The sequence below is a fragment of the Pungitius pungitius genome, chromosome 3, assembly GCF_949316345.1.
Source record: "Pungitius pungitius chromosome 3, fPunPun2.1, whole genome shotgun sequence".
In the NCBI taxonomy this organism is placed as follows: domain Eukaryota; kingdom Metazoa; phylum Chordata; class Actinopteri; order Perciformes; family Gasterosteidae; genus Pungitius; species Pungitius pungitius.
In genome coordinates, this window is record NC_084902.1 from 11255518 (window position 1) to 11282169 (window position 26652).

General features: G+C 43.4%; 1 protein-coding gene across 3 annotated transcripts in view; it reads left to right on the forward strand.

Moving 5' to 3' along the window:
- Positions 1–26652, forward strand: part of igsf9ba (immunoglobulin superfamily, member 9Ba) — a 49118-nt gene that overhangs the window by 14861 nt on the left and 7605 nt on the right. For 2 of the 3 annotated variants that reach the window (XM_037461714.2, XM_037461697.2), the window contains exons 3-19: positions 1910–2056; positions 8479–8630; positions 11907–12024; positions 13832–13973; positions 15356–15501; positions 16423–16565; positions 17239–17379; positions 17485–17604; positions 17731–17881; positions 19115–19238; positions 19983–20158; positions 21580–21806; positions 22089–22173; positions 22302–22463; positions 22669–22714; positions 23512–23598; positions 24311–25930. In XM_037461714.2, the coding sequence (XP_037317611.2) occupies positions 1910–2056; positions 8479–8630; positions 11907–12024; positions 13832–13973; positions 15356–15501; positions 16423–16565; positions 17239–17379; positions 17485–17604; positions 17731–17881; positions 19115–19238; positions 19983–20158; positions 21580–21806; positions 22089–22173; positions 22302–22463; positions 22669–22714; positions 23512–23598; positions 24311–25930 (3787 nt within the window). The remainder of the gene's footprint in view (positions 1–1909; positions 2057–8478; positions 8631–11906; positions 12025–13831; positions 13974–15355; positions 15502–16422; positions 16566–17238; positions 17380–17484; positions 17605–17730; positions 17882–19114; positions 19239–19982; positions 20159–21579; positions 21807–22088; positions 22174–22301; positions 22464–22668; positions 22715–23511; positions 23599–24310; positions 25931–26652) is intronic. The other variant, XM_037461705.2, reaches the window with a different exon arrangement.

Consider the following 26652-nt stretch of genomic DNA (forward strand, 5'->3'; position numbering starts at 1 on the left):
GGGGGGGGGGGGGGGGGGGGGCGTTGCTGACGTGCATACAGTGCTGTTAACTCTGTTTACAGCAGCACCCGCTTGCTCTTTTACAAATGGGAGCTTAGTTTGATCCCCACCCTTCACGCCACCACCCACCACACTCAGCAAAAAAAAAAAAAGACGTGACTTCTTAAAGACAAGCTATCTTTTTACAGTCTGTAGACTCTTCTCTCTTCCCTCTTGGCTGCATCGATTTTCTGCTTACAAAAAAAAAAAAAAGCACGTCAGTTTCCGACCACAGTCACAGCAGCAGTTGTTGGGTTGGGGCATCTAGCTGTTGCATTTATATACAGCACTTGTGTAGCAATTCAGCCCGCCATCAACATCAATATATTTGCCCGACAGTTCAACGCAGCAGTGCTTATGGGACACCTACCCATCAAAGTTTGGGGAAAACGATCCATCTCCGGATCCTCGCCAGACAGCAGAAGCAAATGTTTTAGTCTGCTGGGCTGTCAGAGGCGGCCATGTGAGCAGCGTGCTGGAGGCTTGAACACAGTCAGCTTAGAGGCTGAAGATTTCACCATGCCTGGTTTCCTCAACTTCTCTCATCCCTACTGATTCCCCCCCCCCTTTTAAGAATTCCAATTTATCTTCAGCCTTGGAGAAAAAAAAAAGCGATGGGGATGGAGAAGTTTTTATAAGAAATAGATGATTTCTTTGAGGTGGAAGGCTGGTCTTTTCCCACTGTGACATCAAATACTTACAATATTTTAATCCAGCAGAAGGTATGGCTTCTAGTTAGTTTCATGCATGAATCCTGATACTGGAATGTATCTGCAATTCTTCAAGCCACAGTTATGGTTCAATGTTTTGATGTTCAATCTGTTAAAGTTCAAACATTTAAAGAACATTCTTATTCGCTTTCTTGCTGTGAGTTAGATGAGAGGGTGGAAATCCATCTCCCGTCCCGTGTGTCGCTACATCATCCTGCTTCCAGGCTGGAAAATGTTTAGCATGCTCAACAATTAATATGTCTATCTCCTTACAGAAAAGCACCTAGCTCAGTCGAGAATACGTTCTGCACCCAAGGGCCTGGAAAACCCAAACGTGGCATTTGAACATTTGATTGGTTAAACCAACCAGATCTTTCAGCCGATCCAGCTATTTCTTTACGTTTTTTTTTGCTATGCTTGAGTTAACGTTATATATTTGTTCTCTTTGAACAGAGAGGCTTGCTGTTTTCCCTTTAGCCTTTATGCTAAGCTAACTATCTCCTGGTACACATGCTCTTCACATCCGTTGGGTGTACAGTGAAAAGATGTGGAAATCAGGCTGATTGAAGGCTCTACATTTCCCCTCAAAAAAGCACAGCAGAGTTGGTGATTTCTGTTTCTCTTACCTCTATTAGAGGCTGGCAACCAATCCATGGTGTTTTCTAGCCTTGCAGTACTTGGAAAGACTCCAGACTTAAGCCCACTTAATAGGAAGAAAAACTTGGTTTGTCACACTCAACCTGGATATTGAACATCCAAATAGGCTTGAGCATGTGCTTATTTTAGTATTGGTTTATGGAAATGGGAAATGCCGAGATTCAAATAATGTTGCACGTAATACTAATGACCTGCAATACTAGTGGCAGCATATATTTTAGTTGTCTTTTTAATCCCTTTAAAAGACAAATAATAGCATTATTTTTGAGGCAAAGCCAGTGCATCACAAATCATTTTGTTCTAATGCTGCAAGAGTAAGAAAAAGGTTGCAATGTATCACTCAACCTGCAGCTGCTATGATGGATCTCTGTGGTGTCCAGCAAAGCGACTAGGTGTGAGTTTAATGAAGTACTCGATCCCCCTGCCGGAAAAGAGCATGCAGGTTTTTTGAAAAGCAGAAAATGACAACTGAAGGTTTTTATTTAATCCCCTTATGACTCCAGGTAGAGCATCTCTGCACGGGAAGGCCTCCCTACAGATTGACCCAGTGCGCTCCGATGACCAAGGCTGGTACGAGTGCAGGGTCCTGATGCTGGAGCAACAGTACGACACCTTCCACAACGGCAGCTGGGTGCACCTCACAGTCAACGGTGAGTCGCCTGACCTGCGAACATGTGTTTTTGTGTGGTGTGAAAATGAAAGAAATAGAACATCTACTTGTATACACAGACAGAAAATGTATCGCAGCCCTATAGTCCCACTGGTTCTTGACCCCCTGTTACTGTATCTGTAGGTGACTAGCAACCCCCCCCCCCACAAACCCTCACTTTTGAACTAATGACCATTAGACACTGCTCATTCCTGAAGCTCTTTTTCAACAGGCCCTGGTGTAAAAAGGGATGAGAGGCTGGTTTGAAGAGAATTGATTGCGGCCTGTTTAAGGCGGTTCCGGCAGGGATCGTCTGTAACAGTCTGAGAGCCATCAAACTGATGACCGGACGGAAAAAAAAAAAACTGCACCTTTGCAATTCCCAGAATGCCCCAGTGGCTCAGAGAATCCTATGTGAAGTGGGTCTTCACATTGCTGCAAAGTGGCAGACACTACAAAGACAACAGCGCCTGTATCGGTTTCATGTTACAAATGCTTTTTAGACAATTATTGTATTAAGCTGTTTCATATATTTTGCAAGAGCTTTGACCGAGTAAATCATTGCATGAATCATCCAGCAAAAGTGCAGTGAAGTAAATGCAGCCATCTACGTCCGTCTCCTCTTGTACTATTCATTAGTAGACTTTTCTGCATTTGGCTGGTAGGAATATTTCCTGAACAGAGTGACTCAAGCCAAAAGTCGAGATTTTGGAGCGAGTTGGAGCTCCTCGGGTCTCTGATGTCAGACGGCTGTAATCCTCTTCGTTGTCAGAGGGAAACTTTGCAAGCAAGCTGTCAAACTCGTTCACATGTGTATTTTTGGCGCTGAGTGAAACTCATGCATATTGGATTCGATCATGCATATGCTTTACAATGGATGAAATTCTGGTATGTGAATAATGATTCCAACGGGCTGTATGCGAAAATACCGTGTAAAGAACCATTCCCAAAAGTCCATTGCCCGGCATTATCACTTTGGAATGAAAAATGCTGATGTGTATAAATGCAGAACATAATGTTTTCTTTTGTGTGTTAGGCACACGCACTGTGAATCGCTTTATGGAGTGTTTTCTGTGTTTAGCGCATTACACCAACACCGATACCGAGGGCGTTTCTTTGTGGCTAAATGACGTCTGCGTTTCTTGCTTGAAGTGGTATTGGAAGAGTTTATAGGCCGTACTTTGCCGTCACCTGCACGCTCTTGTGACGTTCGGAGTCTGTGTGTGTGCGCGTTTGTGCGTGTGCACATCAATGTCTTGTTGTGTAGGCATACTGCATCTCTGTAGCTTTGCTCATCAGTATTCACTCGTAACTTCAAATGCTCCCTCTCTCTTCTGCCTCTCTCTGCTCCTGTCAGGCCTTTCCACTGCAACTGAGCTCACCGGGATATTGCAGAACTAATAATATTCCCGAATGTCATCTTATATTATATTTGGCATATTATGTGGTGGAATTATCTAATGTGTAGCTGTAGAAGTCCACTACACACATATACTTTCTTTGGACAGATGTGCTTAATTGGTTCAACTCTTTAGTTTCTCACAAATATCCAAACACTAAAAGCAGCAGTTGTTCCAGACTAGATATTCAATAAGGATATTGATATGAAGACTTGCTTCTTGCGTCTGTTTTCCTCTAAATGGGTGTCTGTGAGGGAAGCAGGTGCCATTTTTGTCTGGCCTCCACACAGACACTAAGACCACCCATTTCCTTTGGCTGTTGGTATTTGCACACACTCATCCTTTGAGTTTCTGTCCGCTGGCCTTAACTTCCTGCCAAGCGGACAGGGAACTGGTGCCCACTCAGTGGCAGGTGTCAGATGGCAAGGCCTTGTGCCCGAAAAAGACACTAAGGCTACTCTCCATTCTCTGCCTCCCTCCTTTTCCTCCTTTTCTCTCTCCAGTCGTGTCCCTCGCCCCGTCCTTTCCTTCTTTTTTAAACATAAGCAAGCTTTTTAAGAATGAGAAATACACCATAGTTCATGATTTTCAGTCAACCATCTAGTGGAAATATAAGGACAGACCCTGCCACTGTGCCACCGGGTTAGTGATTGGCTGGCTTTTAAGACCCATTCGGTTGACCCAAATACCAGCTAATTTACCCAGCAGTTCCAAATACCTCACATGTGCTTCTCCTATGGAAGTAAATCTGTGCCATCGGGGGTTGAAATAAAAAGTTGATTGAATTTCTAGCACTGAATATTTATGCATTGAAATTATGTACCTGAATGTTTTTCAACATTAAAACACCGCAAAAAAATTCAACCTAAAAAAAAAAAATGTTGAAATATTCGAAATGGAGGCTACAATATTCAACCGCAAAAAATTCAACCTTGGCACACCAATATGCGGAGGCTACAATATTCAACCCAAATAAATTCAACCTTGGCACACCAACATCCGGGACACTAAGGTAGAGCAATCGATTCTAGATTCAAGATCAGTAGCGTGCGTCAAGCTGAAGGAGCGAGCACCCAAAACACCTTCGGCTTCGGATTGTATCCATGTCCAATAATAACGGGACTTTAACTCTTCTTCATGCCATCAGTGTGGCAACGTATGAAGAAATACATAAAAGAACATATAATGTTCACCCTAAACCAAAACGTTTGCTTGCCACTGACGATATACAACTCTATTAAAATATACAAATCAACTGAAATCGATCAAGCTCGGTTGGCCGAGTGGGTAGCACAGCCGCTCTGTGGCACTACGTTATTTTGCGCGACACGGTTCGAATCCCGGTTGTGGCGGACTTTTAATAAATGTTCTTTTATGTATTTCTTCATACGTGGCAGTGACGTAGTGCTCACTTATACAATCGTAATCGCTGCAATGGATATGGGATGCATTTTTGAACATTTTCAGAACAATATGTTTGCAAATGTGTGACGACTCAAGTGACGGAGGCAGACAACACCTGCCTGCCGGGGGGAAACAAACACGCACCCGTAGCCAAACCAGTAGGTTCAAAAACCAGTAGGCACGTAACACCGGGGGAAAACAAACACGCACCCGTAGCCAAACCAGTAGTTCAAAAACCAGTAGGCACGTAACACCGTCACTGAAAAATGGGTTCTCGTTTCAGACTTTACGAGCAAATACAGGATCCCTTTGAGATAAATTCTAAAGCCTCGCATTAAGACGTACATCCCTTTATGTAAGACTCTGCGCTACTTGCAGGTCGCTGTGTTGTGCCAGATCCTCAATAAAGTTTACCCATGGTCATGAAGACTCATTTAACGTTACGTGGACTTTGAATGTCGCTTAATACCCAACTGAGATCGGCTTGTGCCGCTGTGAAAAAGGATCCTTCCACCGACGCTACTGCGGTTATTCCTGCATGTCCTGTCGGGTTTATGCGTCTGCGCGCTCCGTTAAAGCCGCTGCCCCCCCCCCCCCCCCCACTACGATACAGCGGCTCATCTGCCTCTTCAAGCGCGTTCCTGGTTTTCAAAACTCCGCCAATCACTCCTAACAGCTTGTCGAAGGATCTCAGCATCATTAAATGAATTCAAAACTAGAAGAAGAGGCGTATTGTGAGCGGCTGTACGCTCTCGTTTAACTTCCGCTTAGTTCATGTCCAACACAGTCTGTTAATGTACAAATGTCAGCTGTCTATTACGGAATCTTACAGACACAAACCACACTGATGACATGAAGAAGAGTTAAAGTCCCGTTATTATTGGACATGGATACAATCCGAAGCCGAAGGTGTTTTGGGTGCTCGCTCCTTTAGCTTGACGCACGCTACTGATCTTGAATCTAGAATCGATTGCTCCTCCTTAGTGTCCCGGATGTTGGTGTGCCAAGGTTGAATTTATTTGGGTTGAATATTGTAGCCTCCGCATATTGGTGTGCCAAGGTTGAATTTTTTGCGGTTGAATATTGTAGCCTCCATTTCGAATATTTCAACATTTTTTTTTTTTAGGTTGAATTTTTTTGCGGTGTTTTAATGTTGAAAAACATTCAGGTACATAATTTCAATGCATAAATATTCAGTGCTAGAAATTCAATCAACTTTTTATTTCAACCCCCGATGGCACAGATTTACTTCCATATTCTCCCGTTGTCAGTAACCAATGTCCTCATTGGGGCTATAAATGGAGCCCATTTGAACAATCACCCTGAGAGTCATGTTAAATAATAACTATAATGATGGTAGACATTGAGAGAAGGATCTCTTAATTACAAATGACAAGAATTGAGATTTTTTTGACAATCATGAGTATTCCAACCTTAAAAGAGGGAGAAAAGTCTCTATGAAAGGCTTCTTTCTTCCCTCTTCAGCGGTTCACAATGAAACACACGTTACACGTGTGAGGCTCAGGATATGAGACCAATGAAACATTTGTACTCCACGTTGCCGTATTCTCTCAAGAGCAGAGACAAGAGAAGAAAGCCCGAGCAAGGGAATAAATGATGCAGACACACTCTTGAGTCTGGAAGCAAGTGGTCTGGTCACAGAGAGGCCGGGCCCCGTGTCTAACCCTAGCTTCCAGCCCACCTGCTGATGTGCTGTGTAGTACAAAATGGAAGTGCAGGATCTTTAAGCAACTGTTAATAAGTAAGTAAAGGATGAGCAGTTGCGGAAAGTAGGGCAATACACTTCTTTTTTTTTTAGAGCAACTCCCATGTTTCTGAGCCGCGGTGACACTTTCTCTGTGACAAGCTTTCGCTGATGGTGGGATAACAACTCCCAGGCTGACCAATATACCTGCTGTTGTCCCCCGCAACGTGTGCCACTTGTTCCCTGCCAACACGCGCTCAATCCCCTGAGAAAAATCTGAATTTAAATTTACGGCATGTATGTGGTGAAAAAAGCAGTCAGATCTTTTAGCTAAGTAATAGTAAATACACTATCACAAGTAAATGTTCTGCCTTCAAACATACTTAAGCCTAATTCACTTAAAATATTACAAGTAAATGTACTCCATTTTTACCCCATATGTTTTTTAAATGAATAATACTGATGACAATATTTGCTTCTTTTTATTTTTTACCATTTTAGGCCTGTGATGAAGCAAGCTTTATAGGCTGAGTAGTGTGTGTGTATTGGTAGTTCCAGAAGTGTCCATAAATGTATATCTTTTAGAGACAAACTCTCATCTTGGGGACAACTTCAAATACATTTGAAATGTGATAAGAATCCCCAACTCATCACATATTTTATTTAAGTTAGAGTCAAAAAGGTTTCCATTCAAGTGTTTTTTCATTGTGCAGGACATTGTATTTCATAAGCTCATCCAAGGTTTTTACATACAATCTTGAATTGGAAGTAACTTCTTGCAGAAAAAGTAGTTAAAACAACAAACAAAGATTGTTCATATCTACCGATGAAAATGAATGAAGTGCCATAAGATAAAAAAGACCTTATTTGTAGTGAACCTGGTTTAACGTTTGTAATGATGTATCATGCTCTGTTTAACGTTTCCTTTGACCCGTCAACTCCACAAGCAAGCGAAACATGAACCAGTCATGCATTTTATCTCCATTAATCTACTGTGCCAGCTAATGGAATGACTGAGAGGTCAACGTGGACGGGCAGATGTCTAAATGTGCTAATTTGACAATTTGTTTGCTCAATGCCAGGTGCTACTTGGCAGTCTGAAGCATAGCGGGGCCTCTTTTTCTCTCTTTAACTAAACACTCTGCCGCTATTTCTAATCACTATATTGTGTTGAAACACTGGGAGCAGCCGGTGGAGACAGCTACACTTCACCGGCCCGCGGGTCGCTTGTGAGAAGCTCCCTTGTGGCTGTTAGCGATGCGAAGAAATATCAGGTGGAAATGCACTGATGCCCGCTGAATGGTTTCTTTTCATGAACAAATGTGGACATGGATGGACGAACGTTGTCATCGCTGGTCCCTGTTCACTCGAGTGTCTGGCTGCTGTCAGAAAAACAGAAAAGCCTTGCCTGCTATCTGAGCAACATCTGTGGGAGAGAGTGCATGTCCAACACGGGTAGAATCCTGCCGGTCAGCTTTGCTACGGTACTAAAACATTAAAAAAATTAAAACAAACTTATCGAAAACACGTTTGTACAAAAGCTGTTTTAAGAGAGTCATTGGTTTGGACGCATTTGCTTGTAAACTAAAGTTTTTCCCTTTAAAGTGTCGACAAAGTGAAGATCCAGTTACATTGCCATGCACATATGTTTGCCTATCGGTTTTATAGAAATCTATATTTAATAGTTATATAGATATTTCAGTCTGAACCAAAATGGTGGACCGATTCACCTTCATATCTATGGGATTACTAGTGCAGATGAGATCTATGCAGAGTTATATCCAGAAACGAAATCTCTGTTGACAACACCAGAAATTGCAATTGTGACTGTGACTGTTGTTCATTGAAGTGCAATTGCATGTTCTCCAGATGGTGTTGCTTTTGTAATAATTCCTGCTCTCACTTTCCCCACAGCCCCACCTTCATTTACAGCGACGCCGCCGCAGTATGTGGAGGCGAAGGAAGGTGGAAGCACTATGCTTAGCTGCTCTGCCCAGGGAAATCCAAAACCGGTGATTAGCTGGCTGAGAGAGGGGGAGGAGCTTGGGACCAATGCAAAATATACGGTAAGAATGATGAGGAACAAAGGACATTATTATTGGTACCAATATAGAAGCAGGGTTTGTGCACAGATGGTGTCAGTCGCTGAGTCCATCTGTACTGGAAGTATGTTATGGACTATCTCTCTCTCTCTCTCACTAATAACAGCATGTTCGGTTATTGTGCTGCTAAACAATCCCATCGCTGTGATGAAACCTCCATAAATTCTGAGGATTTAGTTTGTGATATTTGTCAAAAAAACGCCGGAATTCTCAATTACATCATTAATAACAGCTTTTTACACTGATTTTCAGGTTGAAAACAAGTTAAAGTTGAATCACGTAGACAATGTTGGGACTGGCAGCGCACCTCGCATTCCAGAGAGCCTCTTTGTCGGTTGGTGATGCATCATTTGTATTCCTGTAGATACACTCCCAAAAGTAGACTCTGATGTCATGGCTATGTATTTCTGGCAGAGCCTTAAGGTGGTCTGATGGAAGCAAAATGTCTCAAGCTACATAAACCATCAACAATAAAACATCAGGTGGGTTGTAGCGTAAGCTGTACAGAATCAAAGGCATTTAACACCGCCTTTTAATAGAGATGACTCAGAAACACCAAAAGCTTCAGAGGATGATGATTCATCGCAGCCACGGGATGTTATCCATCCTGAAAAAAAAAATGTGCAGACGTAACATGTTAAATATGTATAACAGGTACAAGAGCACTGAAGGGCCTTTTTTCACACGGCTCGGAATTGTATTCGGAAACATTTAGATGGATTCAGTCTTTCTTTTTTCACATTCGCATATGACCCTGGTGTTGCAGTCTGGTGCTATCAGCTGTTTACAGCTGCGTGTGTGATAAAGGAAGTGTCAGGAGGAGCATAGAGGAGTGTGTGTTAAGGGCCTCTTCTTCCTTACTTGAGCATTTTTCCCCTTTTCTCTCCCTAGCAGTCTTTTTTAACACCATCCCCTCAGTAGATGATTAGACAACATGCATGATGCATTATTAATCTCCTTGTCCTGCATCAATATTACATTAGTCGTAACATGAATTTTACACAAAAAATTGAAATAGCTAGTGAGAGCCTAATGCTATACTTTCCTAGTTTGATGTAAAAGGCAGAGCACTTATCTGCCTTCGTCTACACTTGGCTGCTTGGTTTAATGTTCTCAAACTCGGGGAAATCTCCCTCTCAGGCGTGTGTGTGTGTGTGTCTGTGCGTGTCTGGGTAAATTTGCTCCCCCATTTGATCGGATCCATGGCGACTTCATGGAGAAAGGTAGGAATGTAACAGACAGAGAGTGAAGGAGTCAATCTGCTTCTGCTCTTTCTCCTCTCTCTACTTTATTACTTTATATGTTTGCAGGGACAAAAAGGAGCCCCTATGCAATGACACTAAACAGAACCGACGTGCAGAGAAGCATAGAAACCAACCAACAAACCCTTGTCTCTATGGATGTGTCGGCAGAGTGGCACACAAATTGCGATTCTACCTCCATCAAGCCTCACCTTACTTACTGATCTCACCTCTCTCCATGTTTCCCCCCTCATCTCTTCCTCCTTCCTTTTCTTTTATCCCGTCCCCTTCACCTTGCTTTGAGTACATCTGTGGCAGAGCCAGTACTGGAGTGCACGGATGGCCGTTGCATATGGTGAAGTGTGCTGCATTCGCCACTGCATGTGCTGTCTGCAGTGTATTGATTCGATTTTGATCGACTCAGTTGCGACGTTAAAGGATTTAAAAAAAAAAAAGAAGTGTACTGTGGGTTTGGACAGAGGTAGGGGTGACTACACTAAAAGTCAAAAGGAAAGTGGCGTTTTACCTAACCTCTCCAGGACTGTTAGCCCGATGAGAAGACATGACACAAGGGCTAAACTTGTGCTGCTCAATTGACTTCATAAGCACACGGAAATGTGGCAAAAGCAGAGAGAATAACAAAGAATTCCAGATTTAGAGTAGAATTAAAAAGAATTGGTTGGTGTGGCACATTGCTAGCTAGCTTACAGCAAAGCTGTGTACACTTGGTACCTTGGTTAAGACCCAGTGAGCACCGAGCAACGTGTCCATCCGTGGTACTGATGAATGTTCAAATACGAATATCTGCAAATGAATGCCCGCCTACTCAGTATTTTTTCACAAACAAAAGACCAAAAGGCTGGGGTGGGCAAGTTTAGACTTCCTAAGTGTTGAGAGAATTTGAAGGTTGTGAAGTTTTGCGCAGTGATTAAAACACATCTGTACCAGAATTGGACTTTCTTTAGCTCTAGAGCTAAGGATATTGTTCGCTTTCCAGTGGGTCCTCAACCTGAGGCGAACCTTCTCTTTGCTACGTTATTGAACGCACCTTTCACATTTTACCTTTACAACTCTACGTTTATAAATTCTATAAAAGAGTCCACTGAAACAAAACACACAATAACTCAATAGGATGCATGTATTTAAGGCATAACCTGATCTTCAAACGAAACAAATTAAACTTACTGGTATGTTAAGAAATAGAAAACATGCCAAATTAGTCAGACAGTAGTCACCGTGTAACAGATTAAAGTACTGATGATTTTAATACATTTTGTATATACAAACTTTTTTTCAAGTCTTACATCAACGCTTCCAAACACGTCAGTGTTTGGTTTACACTCGCGACACCCAGCATGCCACACGTGTTGCGTGTTACACAGCAGTGATGAACAAAGTGTTAACTCGTGATGATGATGATATGGTTTGCCAACAGTCTGACACAAGTTACATGACCCACTAGCTGCATCTTCGGGCTATAAGACATTAGAAAGACAGATGAATAGGAGGGATTCTGCAGGCGTAGCAGATTCCCCTTCAGCTGCATGAATGGAAAGACTACAGCTGTGTGTGACTTGAATGGACAGAGCCTCTCGCAACCTGTTGCATAATTTATACGTTTTTTTTCCTATCGGGTTTGGTTAATGTGTTTCTTCCCCAATTATTCCTTCTCATCAGTGGCTGCACACAGGGATGCTCAGAAACATGTAGTTAGATGTTTCCAAGGCTACAACATGCATGAATTGGTCTCAGAGTTAATTAAAGCATGACACATTCGTGACTTTATTTGGTTCTTTGGAGTATACTTACTTGAAGAGTTGGGGTGGTGTAGGTACCAGTTCCTTTTTTTATGCAACTTAACTTTTGCTCCATCACTTTTTTTCTGCACTTCATTTAAAATTAAATCAGTTTGAACATTTCTATCAAATAACAACCAGCATTCCTGTGTACTTGTCGTTCATCACATTATTCTTATGTTTTGTACCACATGTAATCACAGGCACATGACGGCAGTCTAACCATCCTTGGCATCACTAGAGATGACAGAGGGGCATACACATGCCGAGCCTACAGTGACCAGGGAGAGGTGCTCCACACTACCCGTCTGCTGGTTCAAGGTACTGCATCCCAACAGGAATGACACTTTAGCGCGACTTTATTAACAAGCGACGTGCTGTTGACAAATTCATTTGCATGGATCACAAGATTTGTAAATGAGAGAACATGTTTTCTATAACTTACCTAAGGCTAAATATTGAATTTACATCATTTAAAGTAGTTGTATTATTTATTACTTAAAGGCATTTACTGTAGCAACATTCGGGAGCTTTGCATGCAACTCTGTTGTGTTCTGATATATGTAACATAACTTCTGATTCTGTATCAGTCAGTCAGTACCTCAGTCTGGGTCTTGTGTGTTCATGTGTGTACAACAGGACCATCCCTGTCTGTCTCCAGTCCATTAACTAAGCTCTCTACTAGACACAGATCCGACAAATGCTTGTGATACCAGCCTCAAGTACACTCTTGCAGTCTCCTGATACAGCAGGGAGTTTACACTGTGGATTTAAGAGAATCGGCTGAGAATCTTGCAGGTGGAAGTCGGAGCAGAGGAATTTCTCTCCTCTTTGTTCACAGTATAGCAAATGCATGTACACATTCGCTACAAACATTAAAAAATAATTTTGTGTAACTCGGTCTAACCAGTGGTGCATGTGATGCAACTACATTAGGTCTGCAGGCCTCCAGTGGAGCCGCTGAAACTGTGATACGTGTTATTTTACCACAACAGACTAGTGGCCTTCAACGCATTAAAACCTAACAATATGAAGCAGATCATACTAGAGTACTGCAGTTGAAACATTATTATAGTTTTGTTGAGACATGATCAATAGTTTTAATGATTTTCAGAGCATTTTTCTTCAAAAAAGCATGGGGACAAACAGTGTTACCTTTCACCTCTTTGGAATATGAAACCATTATGAGACATTTAGAGCTAAATGGCTTGAGGAAATAAAATGTGTGCACTGAAGTTAAGTTCAGTTGAATATTGGGCTTGAATAGCGTTGAGGGATGTAATGCGGGGTATGATTAAAACAAGCAATAACGAGCAGATATCTGAGGAGCCATGATCCTCACTGCAGTGATCTGTTTTTAATTGTTACCTGAGACACCCGCACAGTGATGTCAACGCTCCCACCTGATGCAACGCAGCTGTGCACGTCTTGAGGAAAATAACCAGGAGGCTTGTATCTGGGCCCACTCATAAAAGACAGCTTACCTTTCATGGCTGCTGCTGTTTTATTAGGAGTTATGAACAAACCTGCAGCACCTCGCAGGGATAAAAAGGTTACCATGTGAGGCATGCACAAGCTCAAGCACTGACTAGTATTTAGGTTACAGTAGCTGCTTGCTCACTGTCTGACATCCGACTGTGGTGATACATAGTTAAGAAATACACAGTGTGTTCTCCTTCCAATCCCAAAATTAACAGCGAAGGGCTGAGTGCATTTATACCACCATTATTAGCATTCAATCAAAGTCAATTGTCAATACAATAAGATTTATTCCATCGAGGAGTTGTTGACACAACTATTTGATTTGAATATTTCTGATATGTTTCACCCTGATGAAAGAAGTCTTTGCAAAGAGTGCATCCAGATATAGCGATGAGTTAGGCAGAGTTAGCAATGAGCCGGTGAACGTGGAAGCGCATTTAGAAGCCTAACAGCCAGATATATTTCCCTCGGGAGCGAATATTGAATTTTCATTCAGTATGTGACCAGAAACAGGAATCTGAGTGAATGTTTATCCATTTTTGCTCGATCTGTAAATACGCGACATGTTCCATAAATAATCTGTCATTTTAGCTTTTAATCATTAAACCAATAAACAGCAACTAAAACATGTTTCTGCTTCTTTCAGGGCCTCCGTACATTGTCTCTCCACCAGAAAACGTCACAGTAAACATATCCCAGAATGCACTCTTCACCTGCCAAGCGGAGGCCTATCCTGGCAACCTGACCTACACCTGGTTCTGGGAAGAGGATAATGTCTACTTCAAGAAGTAAAGTTATGATCAAGTTCTCCTCTGTGCTCCAGCTGCAGATAAACATCTTAACGTGTTTGGGCAAAGTTAAGACTTAACGTCCTCTTGCTTGTAGGGACATTTAAATCACTGCCACAATTTGCATCTATCCCAAAGCTTCAAAGATGTGAAAGTGAGATTTTGTGTCTCTGTGTAGTATACTGAGAGTGTGTGTGTTTGCGTGTGTGTGCCCGTGTCTCCTCCTCTGTGGCCGGACGTTCTGTCTGGACAGTGCCAGGCGAGTTAGTGTGCTCGGATGACACTATCACATGACTCAGGCCTTGTGTCATCATAATCTCTGAAGCGTGGCCAGGGCCTTCGCGGGCTCCCCACAGCGGGTCTTTAGAGTCTGGGAGGGTTTTACAGCAAGTAGGTGTCAGACGGAACAAGTGGGAAGGAGGAAAGGACAAGTGGACAGGAGTTTGAGTGGCAGTGAAAACAAGTGTCCAAATGACTTCCGCAGAGGAAGTGCTCTCATGTCTCTAGTCTCATTTTAAACCGCTTTCATGCGTCAATCTTAATTCATTCAAATGTTTCTTGTAGGAAACGCAAAACACAGAGGTTTTTAATGGGAGTAGTATTTTAGGAAGTTGACGAGCAGAGAGAAAGACGAACAAAAATGAAATGAGACCAGCTAAATCAAAAGGAAAAGAAGAAGAAAGCACATGGCACTGTCTTACTTTATGTTGGTACTATTGGTTTGCATTAATGGTCAATACACTATTAACTAATACTTTGAAGATGAATTATTAAGCCAACGGATGCTGGAATTCCAAGTTGTAACACATTCATTTGGTACTAAGACCTGTTGGTAAACCATTAAAGAATTACTTAATAAGTTGTGATAATTGGGTCAATTGGATCAATTTGTATGGTCCAATTGGTCGAAGGGCTTAAAAAAACAACGTAGCAAACAAATGGGCGATAACTATTAAGTATAAACCCTCAATGAAAGGTGTCTTATTTAAAAGTGGGACCATTTGATTTAATTACTTATTAAGTATGAGCTACAGCTCCGTTGGATGATGGAGTTATTTTCCATTGTAGGTAAGCTGCTTCATTAAAAATACGGAACGTTCGCTCCATCATTTCAATTTCAAGCGGTGTCAAGCGAAAATGGTGCAAGCCTACACACCTTTGGACGATTTTGGCAATGAGCAGACTTACTTGAACCTCTTGCTCTGTACTTTGTATTCCTCCTCTCGGAGCTGGATGCTGTTTGACTCTCTGCTGCTCTCTAATGGCACCTCGATGTAATTCAGAAAAAAAAAAAATGGATGTGTGCCTTTCTCTGTTGGTGTCGGTAACACAGTGTGCATGCCAAAACGCATGTGTGTGTGTGTGTGTGTGTCTTCTTGCAGTGACCTCAAGCTCCGAGTGCGCATTCTCATCGACGGCACCCTTATCATCTTCCGGGTCAAGCCGGAGGATGCTGGGAAATACACCTGCAGTCCGAGCAACAGTCTCGGTATCTCGCCCTCGGCATCAGCCTACCTGACTGTTCAGTGTGAGTGTTACCGTGGCAACAAAGTGGATGGGGGGAGGGGCGAGGAGACGGTACGGCGAGCTCTGTGAGGAGGAGAAGGGAACGGCAGCAGCGGTATGGAGGCTGCTGTATTTTTTGTCAGCGCTGCCTTACCGCTGTAATGCAAAGTAACCTTCTTGAATTTCAAGGTCAGACGTGACAGATTGTCAGACAGTTGACTGACTGAGCCCCCTTGACCATTTTTTAGTCGATCTTAATGACATCATTTATATCTATTCCGACTCCAGTCTCATTACTCTGCCGAAGATGGTGCCAGGCTCTTCCTCAGCCTCCATTTTTCCTCGTCCTTTTTTTAGTCTGGCTCCTCAAAAAATGAAATGGCATATTTTCGGTTCGGCATTTCAGCTCGATGAGAGGAACTCCATTCCTGGCCATCTGACGTCTCATCATCAAGCCATTGTGTGTTGGGCTAATATGCTCTGAAGTTGCCGCTGGTCATTGATTACCATGCTGCGGTATGAGGGACAGCCTCGGGATTCACTGGCACCGATTTCATCACTTGCCTTACTTTCTGACTAAAAAAACACTTACAGGATACGACAGTAAAAAATAGTACAACAGCATAAAACAGTATGCAATTTGATTCAGCTTAGTGAAGTTATCAGCCTTGTCTAATGCCACATCCTACAGCATATAATAGCAACACATTTTGCGCAGTGATGATGTTGTCTCCTTTCAGCTACAACTACTTTATGTTCCATGCAAACAAGGACAATTTCTTTTTTTCTCTAATGTATAAATATTGGGAAATGTCAAGCAACGTGAGTGATAATAAAATAAGAATTATCTGTATATAAGACTTAATAGTACAAGCAATTCTGCACATTTTTTGGGGTTACATCAAATGAAATTGTCTAACACCGATCTTTCCTTTACGTCCAGACCCTGCCCGAGTGATCAGCATGCCCCCGGTCATCTACGTCCCCCGCAAACTGCCTGGCATCATCCGCTGTCCAGTGGACGCCAACCCGCCTGTGACATCAGTGAAGTGGGAGAAAGATGGTTATCCCCTTAGAGTGGAGAAGGTCGGTCCTCAGGCCGGAATTTAGTCCTGAACATTAACTCTTACACTTTTACACATGCGTTTGCGTCTGTGTGTAGGAATCTATTGCCATAAATGGAAGGTGTAGTATATAATAATATAATAATAAGTAAGTGAGAAGTATTCGTCAGTGTCTAATCTCCTAAAAATCTGAATCCTTCTGTTGTAGTTACCCCAAAATGAGCCGTTTGCATCTCATTACGAAGCGACTCCTTTTCAGGGAGTCCACTATGTTGCACTGCCACGTTTCAGCTGCCCTGGTCCAACGGACCAAACACTGGCTCATGTTTCATGTCTAATTGTAGTTCTCCTCCGGCACTCTGGAGAAGCCACTAAAGCTGACTCACTGGACATTTTAAATCACCCTAATTTGCGTTTAAAAAACAGTTTGTAGCTTAAAATAGGTTTGTTAATGCAGAGTATTTTTTCGATTATTTTATGAAGACAATTTTTATTAAAACTGCGTTGATATTGTCATGGGTGCCACAGGAGAAGTTTGCGTTGTTGACAAATAATTTGATAAAAACTTCTATCTGTAATCAACAACATCAAGAAAACATTATTTTGAACCGTCATCGGGTTTGTGTCCAACTGTTTTGAGGTGCCCAGTAGCTCTCATCTTATCTGCTGTTTCCCATGGGACCTTGTCCCCGTAGTACCCTGGTTGGAGCCTGATGCCGGACGGAAGTATCCGAGTGGCGGAGGCCACGGAAGACTCTCTGGGCACCTACACCTGTGTGCCTTACAACGCCCTCGGTACCATGGGCATGTCCCCCCCTGCCACTTTGGTGCTAAAGGTACACCACTTCCCATGTTTGGCTTTGGTCCGCTGCAGGTTTAGTCACACGCCGGGGTTCCAAGGAGTCCTTGTGATGGGTCTGGTGTTTGTGTGTTTCCTCCAGGATCCTCCTTACTTTAATGTGAGACCTGGTGGGGAGTACCGTCAGGAGGCCGGCAGAGAACTTGTTATCCCATGTGCTGCTTCTGGAGACCCCGATATACCAACAATCACCTGGAGAAAGGTGCAGTTAAATAAAGAGGACCGTAACAAACATCCTAGTGAACAATCTTCTGCACTTGATTCAAAGTGCTGAAATGTTTATGTCCACTTCTTAACCATGTCGCTGTAACTTCCATGTCCATTAAAGGTGGGGAAGCCGAGCAAGAGTAAGCACAACATCCTACCCAGTGGCAGCTTACAGTTTCTGTCTCTCAGCAAGGAGGACCACGGAGAATGGGAGTGTGTAGCCACCAATGTGGTCACAAGCATCACTGCCAGCACACGTATCCTAGTCATCGGTACAAGAAATCTGCACAGTGCTCGTGGCTCACCACAGCCTCCTCAATTTCCTCAAACAACTGGGCTTTCAAAGTTGTTTGGAGTTCATTGTGATCCGTTTTTTTTTTTTCTGTGTGTTTATTGAGTGATTTTTCCCGATGAAACCCTTATTCCTTTGAAAACCTTGAGTCTGTCGAATTTCCCCTTGGGCATGATTCAAATTCCATTAGATCTTATCTATAATAGCTTCACACTGTTAATTCAAACCTTCCGAATCTTTAACTACAGTGTGGTACCCCACCCCTTCTGCTAAAACACCCTCACTGCAGCTTTTGTCTGTTGAGTCGATGTACCAAGGACATCTTTTCACTCTTGGATGAATCGGCAGGCAGGGTTATGAAGTTTAAGTCGAGCTGCGAAGGTCACGATGCACCAAGACCGCATTGTTGTTCAGTCATGAAATGTAGAAAAGTTCTGGTGCAACAAGCCCTTAAATTGAACATTGCAGGAAGTCTCCTCTCTTATGTATAATGCAAGTTTCAGTTTCATTCAAATTTGAATAGCTAATTATGAGGGGAATGAATGATGTACAACACATATAAATAGCAATGAGAGAAAACTACTCTATTTATTAGTCCTATTTTTTCCGGTTTTAGTCTTGACTCTTTTAAGGAATACTCAACACACACACACACACACAACAAATCTAAATGTTGAAAATGAATACTAAAATGGATTTATAGACAGTCTAAGTTTCAGATAGAGGTAGAGAGCTCCAGCTTACCTGCGTGCCACCAGCTCCCAGCCGACAGGTGTCGCAGACAGCTGTGCCCCGTAGACCATGCTCAGGTCTCTCTTTATCTCCCAGGGAGGCGTAACTGGCTACGGGCCACGTGGCACAGCTGTTACGTGGGTGGGATGAGCAGAGCTGCAGACAGCACTGCTGTTCTTGAACTTGACCTTACACCGGTAACCGCCTTAGCCAGCAACACATTATAACAGCAAGAGAAGCAGCACAGCATTTTTGGGGGCGACAAAATGCTCCTCAAGTGACTTGAGGTGCATTTTGTAGAACTTAATGTGTAGGCTTGACTTTAAATAAGGAGTTTAGTGGATGACGTATAATACACCATGAATATACAATAGTTCCATTACCGCAAAAATGAAATGTTAAATGAAAATTGGATGCACTTATACCTCAAATGAGTAAAATAATATTAAAGTAATTCCCTCTCTGTGCCTCGTTTTCTCAGGCACCAGCCCACACGCTCCCGGCAACATCCATGTATTGGCCTCAACGACCTCTGCTAATGTGTCCTGGGAACCAGGATATGATGGCGGCTTCGAACAGACGTTCTCCGTGTGGTACGGTCCAGTGTGAGTGCTCTTATTTAACTTTAAACCAATGGATGTAGTCTGCAGATGTGGAGACACAACATGGAAGTGAAGTTTGTCCAGCAATGAGAAATCCAAATCAGACCTGTTGTGATACTATAATTTTTTTAGGGTATTTAGTAGATGTGCGTTTGCATTGTTCATGATGCGTGATGGGAAAGTTACATCCCACTCACTATCAGGTGCAGGAGTCACGTGCACCGGATACCACTTGTGTTTTTCAGTTTTGGATACAATGTTAGTTACCAGTCCTTTGCTTGAGAACTGTGTTTCTGTTGTTTGCTACTTTATACTTTACAAAAATGATAGACACAAATTGTTTTTTTTATTCCAAATTTTTTGTTTCGATGTCCATCCGTTAAGGGACAGTTGGTCTTGAAAGACAAAGATTGGTTTGCTTTAAGGACAGTTTATATCTGGACAGGGTCCTACATGTTTTTAGCCAACTTTTAAAGTTGAATTTCAGAACCCGTTTTTTGTTTTATTTTCTTAAACGATCAGCGCAATTAAGTCAATTAAAAGTGCTTATTATGAAGAAAGAAAACATGTAGTTAAACAATGCACATTAAATAATTATATCAATATATATTATAATGAATACAAATTGATTTTAAAAAATAAGAAAAACTACCAAATGAAATGAAAAATTGTAACACACGACCTACATCAGAACTATTTATTGTAGAAATCACTTTCTCTGGGTTTCTGTCTCATTTGGGTTCTCAGGTCAAAGAGAACAGACTTTGGTCCTCATGACTGGCATTCGATGCCAGTTTCTGGTGCTCCCATCTGGTTGTTGGTGCCAGGGCTGGAGCCTGGGACAGAGTACCAGTTCAGTGTGCTGGCACAAAACAAACTGGGAACGGGCCCATTCAGCGAAGTTGTGACAGTCAACACTGCAGGTGGGTTGTTATTCAAAGGTTTCTCCTTCCATATTTGCTGGATTTAGACTTCAGAATAAGTCCACCGAGTGTGCTATTTATATATTATTCATAGGTTAAACAAAGTAAACCAATTAGAAGAAGTGAAGCTGTTCAATGAAGGAATCAGATCAAGACACAATCAAAGTCCTCTGGGCTTCACACACAAAAGAAACACAATCTTTTCACAACCTCATTGAGTTCATGCAGAGTCAGGCTGAATTTCTTTCCTATTTACCAAACAAACTAACTTAAGTATGAAATTGATTGTCGGCAGGGTGGTGTGGTGGTTAGCATTGGGTTCTCCAGCTTCCTCCCACAGTCCAAAGACATGCTCTGGTGATTGGGTTGATTGGTGACTAAATTGCCCATAGATGTGTGGATGAGAGTGTGAATGGTTGTTTTATCTCTTCGTGAGCCCTGTGATTGGCTAGCGACCAGACCAGGGTGCACCCCGTCTCTTGCCGGATGTTAGCTGGGATTGACTCCAGCATAAGTTCTTCTTCTCAAACGCTGGATGATGTCAACTTCGTCACAATACTGGCTTTGTTCTTTCCAGATTCTGCTACTTGTTGTGGTGGGAAGATCATTCAACGACGGTTAAATGAGGCTTAAAAAGTTCTGACCTAGTTCACACACTCAGATAGAAGCGAGCAGACAAGCTTTATTGGTTTAAACTGTTCAGTATTTTTACACTACGTACACAGTAATCATTTTGTGATCCAAGGAGAATACTTTTTGGTTAATCTGGTACCTCACAATACTTTTACAGACCCTTGTTTTGGGTATTACCTACCTCTGAGGTCTTGTATATTTCATGAGCTAACTACTTTCTTAAGGCACACGGCATGTTTCAAGAATTTATGTCATACAAAAAATAGCAACCACATTATTGTGTTAACACTCAGCATTGTTTGTAAACCCATCGACTAGCAGCACTTCTCTATTTATGGTATAATGGAGTCTAAATCTGTAAGTGGTTCACCACTTTGGTAAAGACAGAACTATCTCAACAATTGTATTTGTTTTGCCATTACATGTTATACAAACATTAATGGTTCCCAGAAGATAAATACTGACCCTGGATATTTAGGGTGAATTGCAAAAACTTTAGGAAACCATTCACTTTGCCATTTTCAGGTCAAAGTTGCATTGCTTTTTTATGACTAAATAAAACATTCTCATCACTCTCAGTTGTACTTTGTGTTTAGTGCTAATTAGAAATGTCTAAGACACTGAACTTATACAGGGATCATGTTAGCATCATGTGGTTAGCATTTACACTCACTCATTCACTCAAAGCTGCTGTATAGTCCCAGTATTTACATCTAGTATATGATAATAAGCGTATACTCTCATCCTGGATACAATTTTGAGCTATGTGCAACCTTCCTGCTCCACAGGCTCTCCTCTGGGTACTCCAGAACCTCTGGTGCTTCTTACTCCACCACGGTGCCTCACAGCGAATCGCACGCAGCACGGTGTTCTCCTCACATGGCTCCCCCCTGCTAACCACTCCTCACCTATCGATCGATATATCATGGAGTTTCGCCTGGGGGAGAGGTGGGAGGTTCTGGATGACCTGATCCCGTCCACTGAGACTGAGCTCATCGCCAGAGACCTGGTTCAGGTCAGTTCCATACACATGGCGTAGATACATTTAATTAACATTAACTTATTAACTTATTAAATCTATTTCCAACTGAAAATATTTAATATCTAAACAGTTCATTTAAACAACTCTAATAATATAGTCCAGACCACTTGAATTAGAATGTTCTTACCATGTTACTGGTAATAACAAATAATATCATGCATATCATTATATGTTTATTTTTTTGCATGATCTGGAACCCTATTAACAAAAATCAGCGCAGGAGTGACAAGAAATTTGTGTCTGTCTCTCTCACAGGAGTCCTGGTATGAGTTTCGAGTGATGGCTGTCATGGATGACCTGATCAGTGAGAGCAGCAACGTAGTGGGAGTGTCCAGCACGGGTACATTTCTGCAAAGAAACATTACAAACTACACACAGAGATGCTTGGCACTTGGGTTTGATATATACAGCATATGTGAGTGTTCTGTTCACAACTCATCCTATTCACCAACATGTTTGCTCCATCAGATCCCTTCCCCCCCGCAGAGTTGCCGGAGGAGGGGCTGGCACGGCCAGTGGTGGCCGGGGTCGTGGCAACTATCTGCTTCCTGGCAGCGGCAGTCCTGTTCAGCACTCTAGCAGCTTGCTTTGTCAATAAGCAACACCGTCGCAAACTCAAGCGTAAACCAGGTCGGTATTATAAGCGACATTTAATAATTGTGTTAAAAGGTACTTTTAGAAAGTCACTAATCGCGCGTTGTTCCGAGGCGGGATGGGTGAGGGGGGGGCCTATGATCGCCCCAGGGTTGCGTCGTCTCACAATACGTCCATGTAACTTCTGCTTGTGGTTATTGCAGAGAAGAAACACTGATTTGAAATGTCTTTGTCCTCCCAGATCCTCCTTTGTCGGTGACACACTTCAGGAAAAGCATTGAGTCACCGTAAGTAAAGTCAATGCCAGAGCAGTCTGCAGTCTGCAAGAGGGGGCTACTGCTGTGCACCTTTCACATAGACTCCCTTCCCACGCAGCCACCGATAAGGCATTTGGTTTAAGACTAAAGCAACTAGAAATGCAGAATATGTTTAAAGCCTTGTTAATAGAGCTGATTTTTACACACAGCGTTTGTGCATTTGAATAAAACTATATGTGGCAACCGGTGGTATATTTGCCAAAGCGCAGGAGGGTGATTAAGAGCAGTATTAGTTATATTTTCTGGCTACTTGAAGGGTGTTCAAGAACATGTACAGAAGCAACCTCTAGCAGATTGTGGGCAGATTAGAGAAAGTTCAAAGCAGCCAAGTCAGCATTTTAAGCGCATTACCCAGAGTGCCAAAGCTGCAGTATGTGTATTGATTTTTGATCCATTTGTGTTCTTTAACCTCAAACGCTTTGTGCATGATTCCAAGTGTGTCAAAATGCTATTGTTCTGTTCAGCTGCACATTTAATGTACACTACATGTGTGTATTTGTCCGTCTGTCAGTAAATCCTGTGTACGTGTATGATTGCATTTCAATCTCAAAAGACGCTCATTTGTGACAATAATCTGTGTAAATCCCATTCCAGAATAAATGTTTGTTTTTTGCCTTTGAGATTTTGAGTAGACCGTCAGCATTCGGATACCTTTGTTTATTCTTTCCAAAATAGTTCAGGCAGGTCAGAGAGTTCAGACCTAGTCCTTTCTGCAAGTGGCATAGTCAAGTATGAACCAGGCCCATGTCGTTTGTCTCTCAACGCAGGCCTCCTCTCACCCCCTTGCCAGGGGTAGAGCCCTGCTGGGACGAGCCTGCCAGGAGCAGTTTCTTGCCCCCACCCGCCAGCCCCCTGTGAGTGCCTGCCTGCACTTAAATACAGAGTGTACTGCACTGGCTTGGCTGCATGGTTAATGCGTTGCGTAGAAATGATCAACTGAAAATGACAATTTGTTGTAGTGAGGCCTACCACTGGTCTATTTGCATGCACAGGCTTCCATTCACCATACAGGGATTAAAATGCATTAGCTCAGCTGCATGTGCAGTTAAGTACTGCGTATATGCACTCTTAATAATGTATGTCTACCTGATGCATTCACTGACCCAGTAAGTGTTGACTATGCTGCTCCTGGTGTGGGCAAATGAGGCCTGGTTAGATGTCATCTGCTTCCCTCACATCACCATTTGGTGCGGCACATGGAAATTGGTCTCACGTCTGATAAAGTCGTAGATTCAATAGATCTGTGATACGGTTGTCATGGTTGCGTCGTTAGTTCTCCATTCATCCTGTCATCCTGGCTTGCTTCATTAGCTGCTGTCCTATCACAATGCTGCCGCCGCCATAAACTGTTCATTACCATAACACAGTCCATAATGGCTGCCTTGATAGAGTGCTCTGGCTTTTGTGTCGTGTCATCACTTTCGTTTGAAACCACAATCGTGGCAATTTAGATTCAGCATCAGAGATTTTTCTTTTTGTTTAAAAAAATATGTCACGCACGGCCCTTTTGGTTATATGGGTGTCCGTTAAACTAAGCGAGTGCCTTGTGTGCATTTCTTTCATCAGGTTATCATCGGGGAAGATAAGCCCGGAGAGCTCTCCGCCATCTCGGCCGCGCTCTCTTTCTTCAGATGGTTCCCACGGCCCAGGCCTCTATGTCAGAAAGCTGCCCAGCCCTCAGAGAGAGCGCGACAAGGAGCTCTCCTTCTACAAGAAAACCAAGCGTGCCATAGCCAGCAAGAAATACAGTGTGTCCAAGTATGAGGCAGAGGTCACCACGCCCATTGAGCTGATAAGCCGCGGCCCTGATGGCCGCTTCACCATGGAGAGCCCGCCTCCCCGCCGCATCCACGGCTTCCCCTTCGCAGAAGAGTCCGACATGTACCCCGAGTTCCGGCAGTCGGATGAGGAGAATGATTTTGACCCCGGGCCTCTGCCGCCCATCATGCCCACGCTGCGGCCGCAGCTCTCCCCAACGTCCTCCAGCCTGGAGTCAACGCAGCCCCCTACCTACAGCCCCCGCCTACACAGGGCCATGGAAGGTATGAGCTTTGCAGAGGGCAGTGCACTTCACGCCTCAGGGCAGGCCCCGTGCTCCCGCTACAGGGGCTTTCCCCAGGGCCCGTTCTATGGGTATCTAGGCAGCCGCATCGAATCAGGGATTCCACCACCATTCTACATGCCCGACATCAGCCCGCGTAGCTCTGCTCTGTCCTCCCCACCAGGCACCGGTGATGGGCCCTATGGTTACCCATCCATCCCCGAGGAGAGTGGAGAGATGGAGCACCATCAGTACACTGCCTCTGGCCATTCTCTGTCTCACACACACAGCCCTCCTCGCTCTCCGGAAAGCTGGCAGCCTCATGAGCTACCCTTCCTGGGTCTAGAGGGCCCGCGGTTCATATACCCACCTCACCATCCCTTACATCCTCCCCAGGACCTCCCCGACCCACCCCCATACCCTCCTCACTCTCTCCCCCCCAGTCGCCTGCACCTTTCTTCCCTAAAGGATTCAACAAGCCCCGGACTCCTGCAGCTGGAGGTCCCCATGGCTCCCCCAGGCAGAGACCGGTCGCTGGGGCCTCCGGTTAGGCGTTTAGCTATGCAACAGGCCCAGAGTCTCGGCCAGCTCAGACACACGTCCCACGGAGTGGGTGTACCAGTGTTGCCTTACCCTGACCCGGCAGCCCGTGCAGGGAGCCCAAGCACAGCCCCAAGTAGTAGCCCTCAGTCCTGGCTCAGCCCGAGGGCGGGGCGCCGGTCGGACCCCAGCCTGCCCCCGCTAGTGCTCCAGCCCTCCCGCCTCTCTCCGCTCTCCCAAAGCCCCCTTAGCACGCAGCCGGGTTCCCCGGATATTCTAGTGCGGCCCCCTCCGCGCCCCAGCATCCTCCGCACCTCTCGGTCTCTGGAGATGCACGAGATCACCCTGCAGCCCTCGGCCACTGTCAGTTTCTCCCGGAGGTCCTCCCTGTCCGCCTCCCCCACTCAGAGCCAATGCGCCAGGCAACCCAGCCCCAGTTACCACGCCCACATGTCCTATGCCTCTACTGCCGCCAGTTACCCCTCCCAGTCTCCCTCTCCCCCTCTGGAGGGCAGGGATGTTTTCGGGCAGAGGCCATCCCAGAGAAGGACAGAGGAAGAGATGCTACCCTCAGAGCCCTCTCAGCTCCAGATATCAGCCTCAGGGTAGGTGATCCATTCCAGTAGAGAATAGTCAAATATTTATTTAAAGGGGAGTTTATTCTCCTCGTCTGCTCCCTATTCCAAATTTCCTGGATTTTTACAATGATGTTTCCATTCAGGAACAATTATGATGCATATTGTACCTTAATATGCAGAAAGCATGTAATTGCATTTAGCACACAATGTATCAGATCATACAAATTACCTTTAACTAAAACTAAACTTGATAGAATGTGAAAACTCCCTTTAATTTTAAGATAATGTATTAGTTTTGATCATTTTAAATGTCTTCAATAACATTAAGCTTCAGGCGAAAGAAACCCTCAAGTTTACTGTTTTTAAAACTGTGATTTTCTTTTCTGACCCGTGTTTAATTATTCAAATATTGAAAAAACTAAAAAAGTTTTAAGAAATTATTATAATAGTGTGCATCACTAGCAAAAGTCAATTAAATGTTCAATTTAAAGCCATTAACTGTATATTTGATAAACATAGCATATAAGCAGTTACACTATAATGTAATCAAAACAAAAGTACCACTTTCTGACAATGTACTCTTTGTTTTTAAGCATTTTAATTCTAAAACTACTAGCTTTATTAGTGGTGAATTAATTGTTTTTACAGTTCTAGATAGAAAAGTCATAGCCAATTACCATAGCAAATTTGGGGTTCCCAGTTTGGTAAAAACGTTTATATCAATCCAAATAGTAATTCATAAAGGGTAG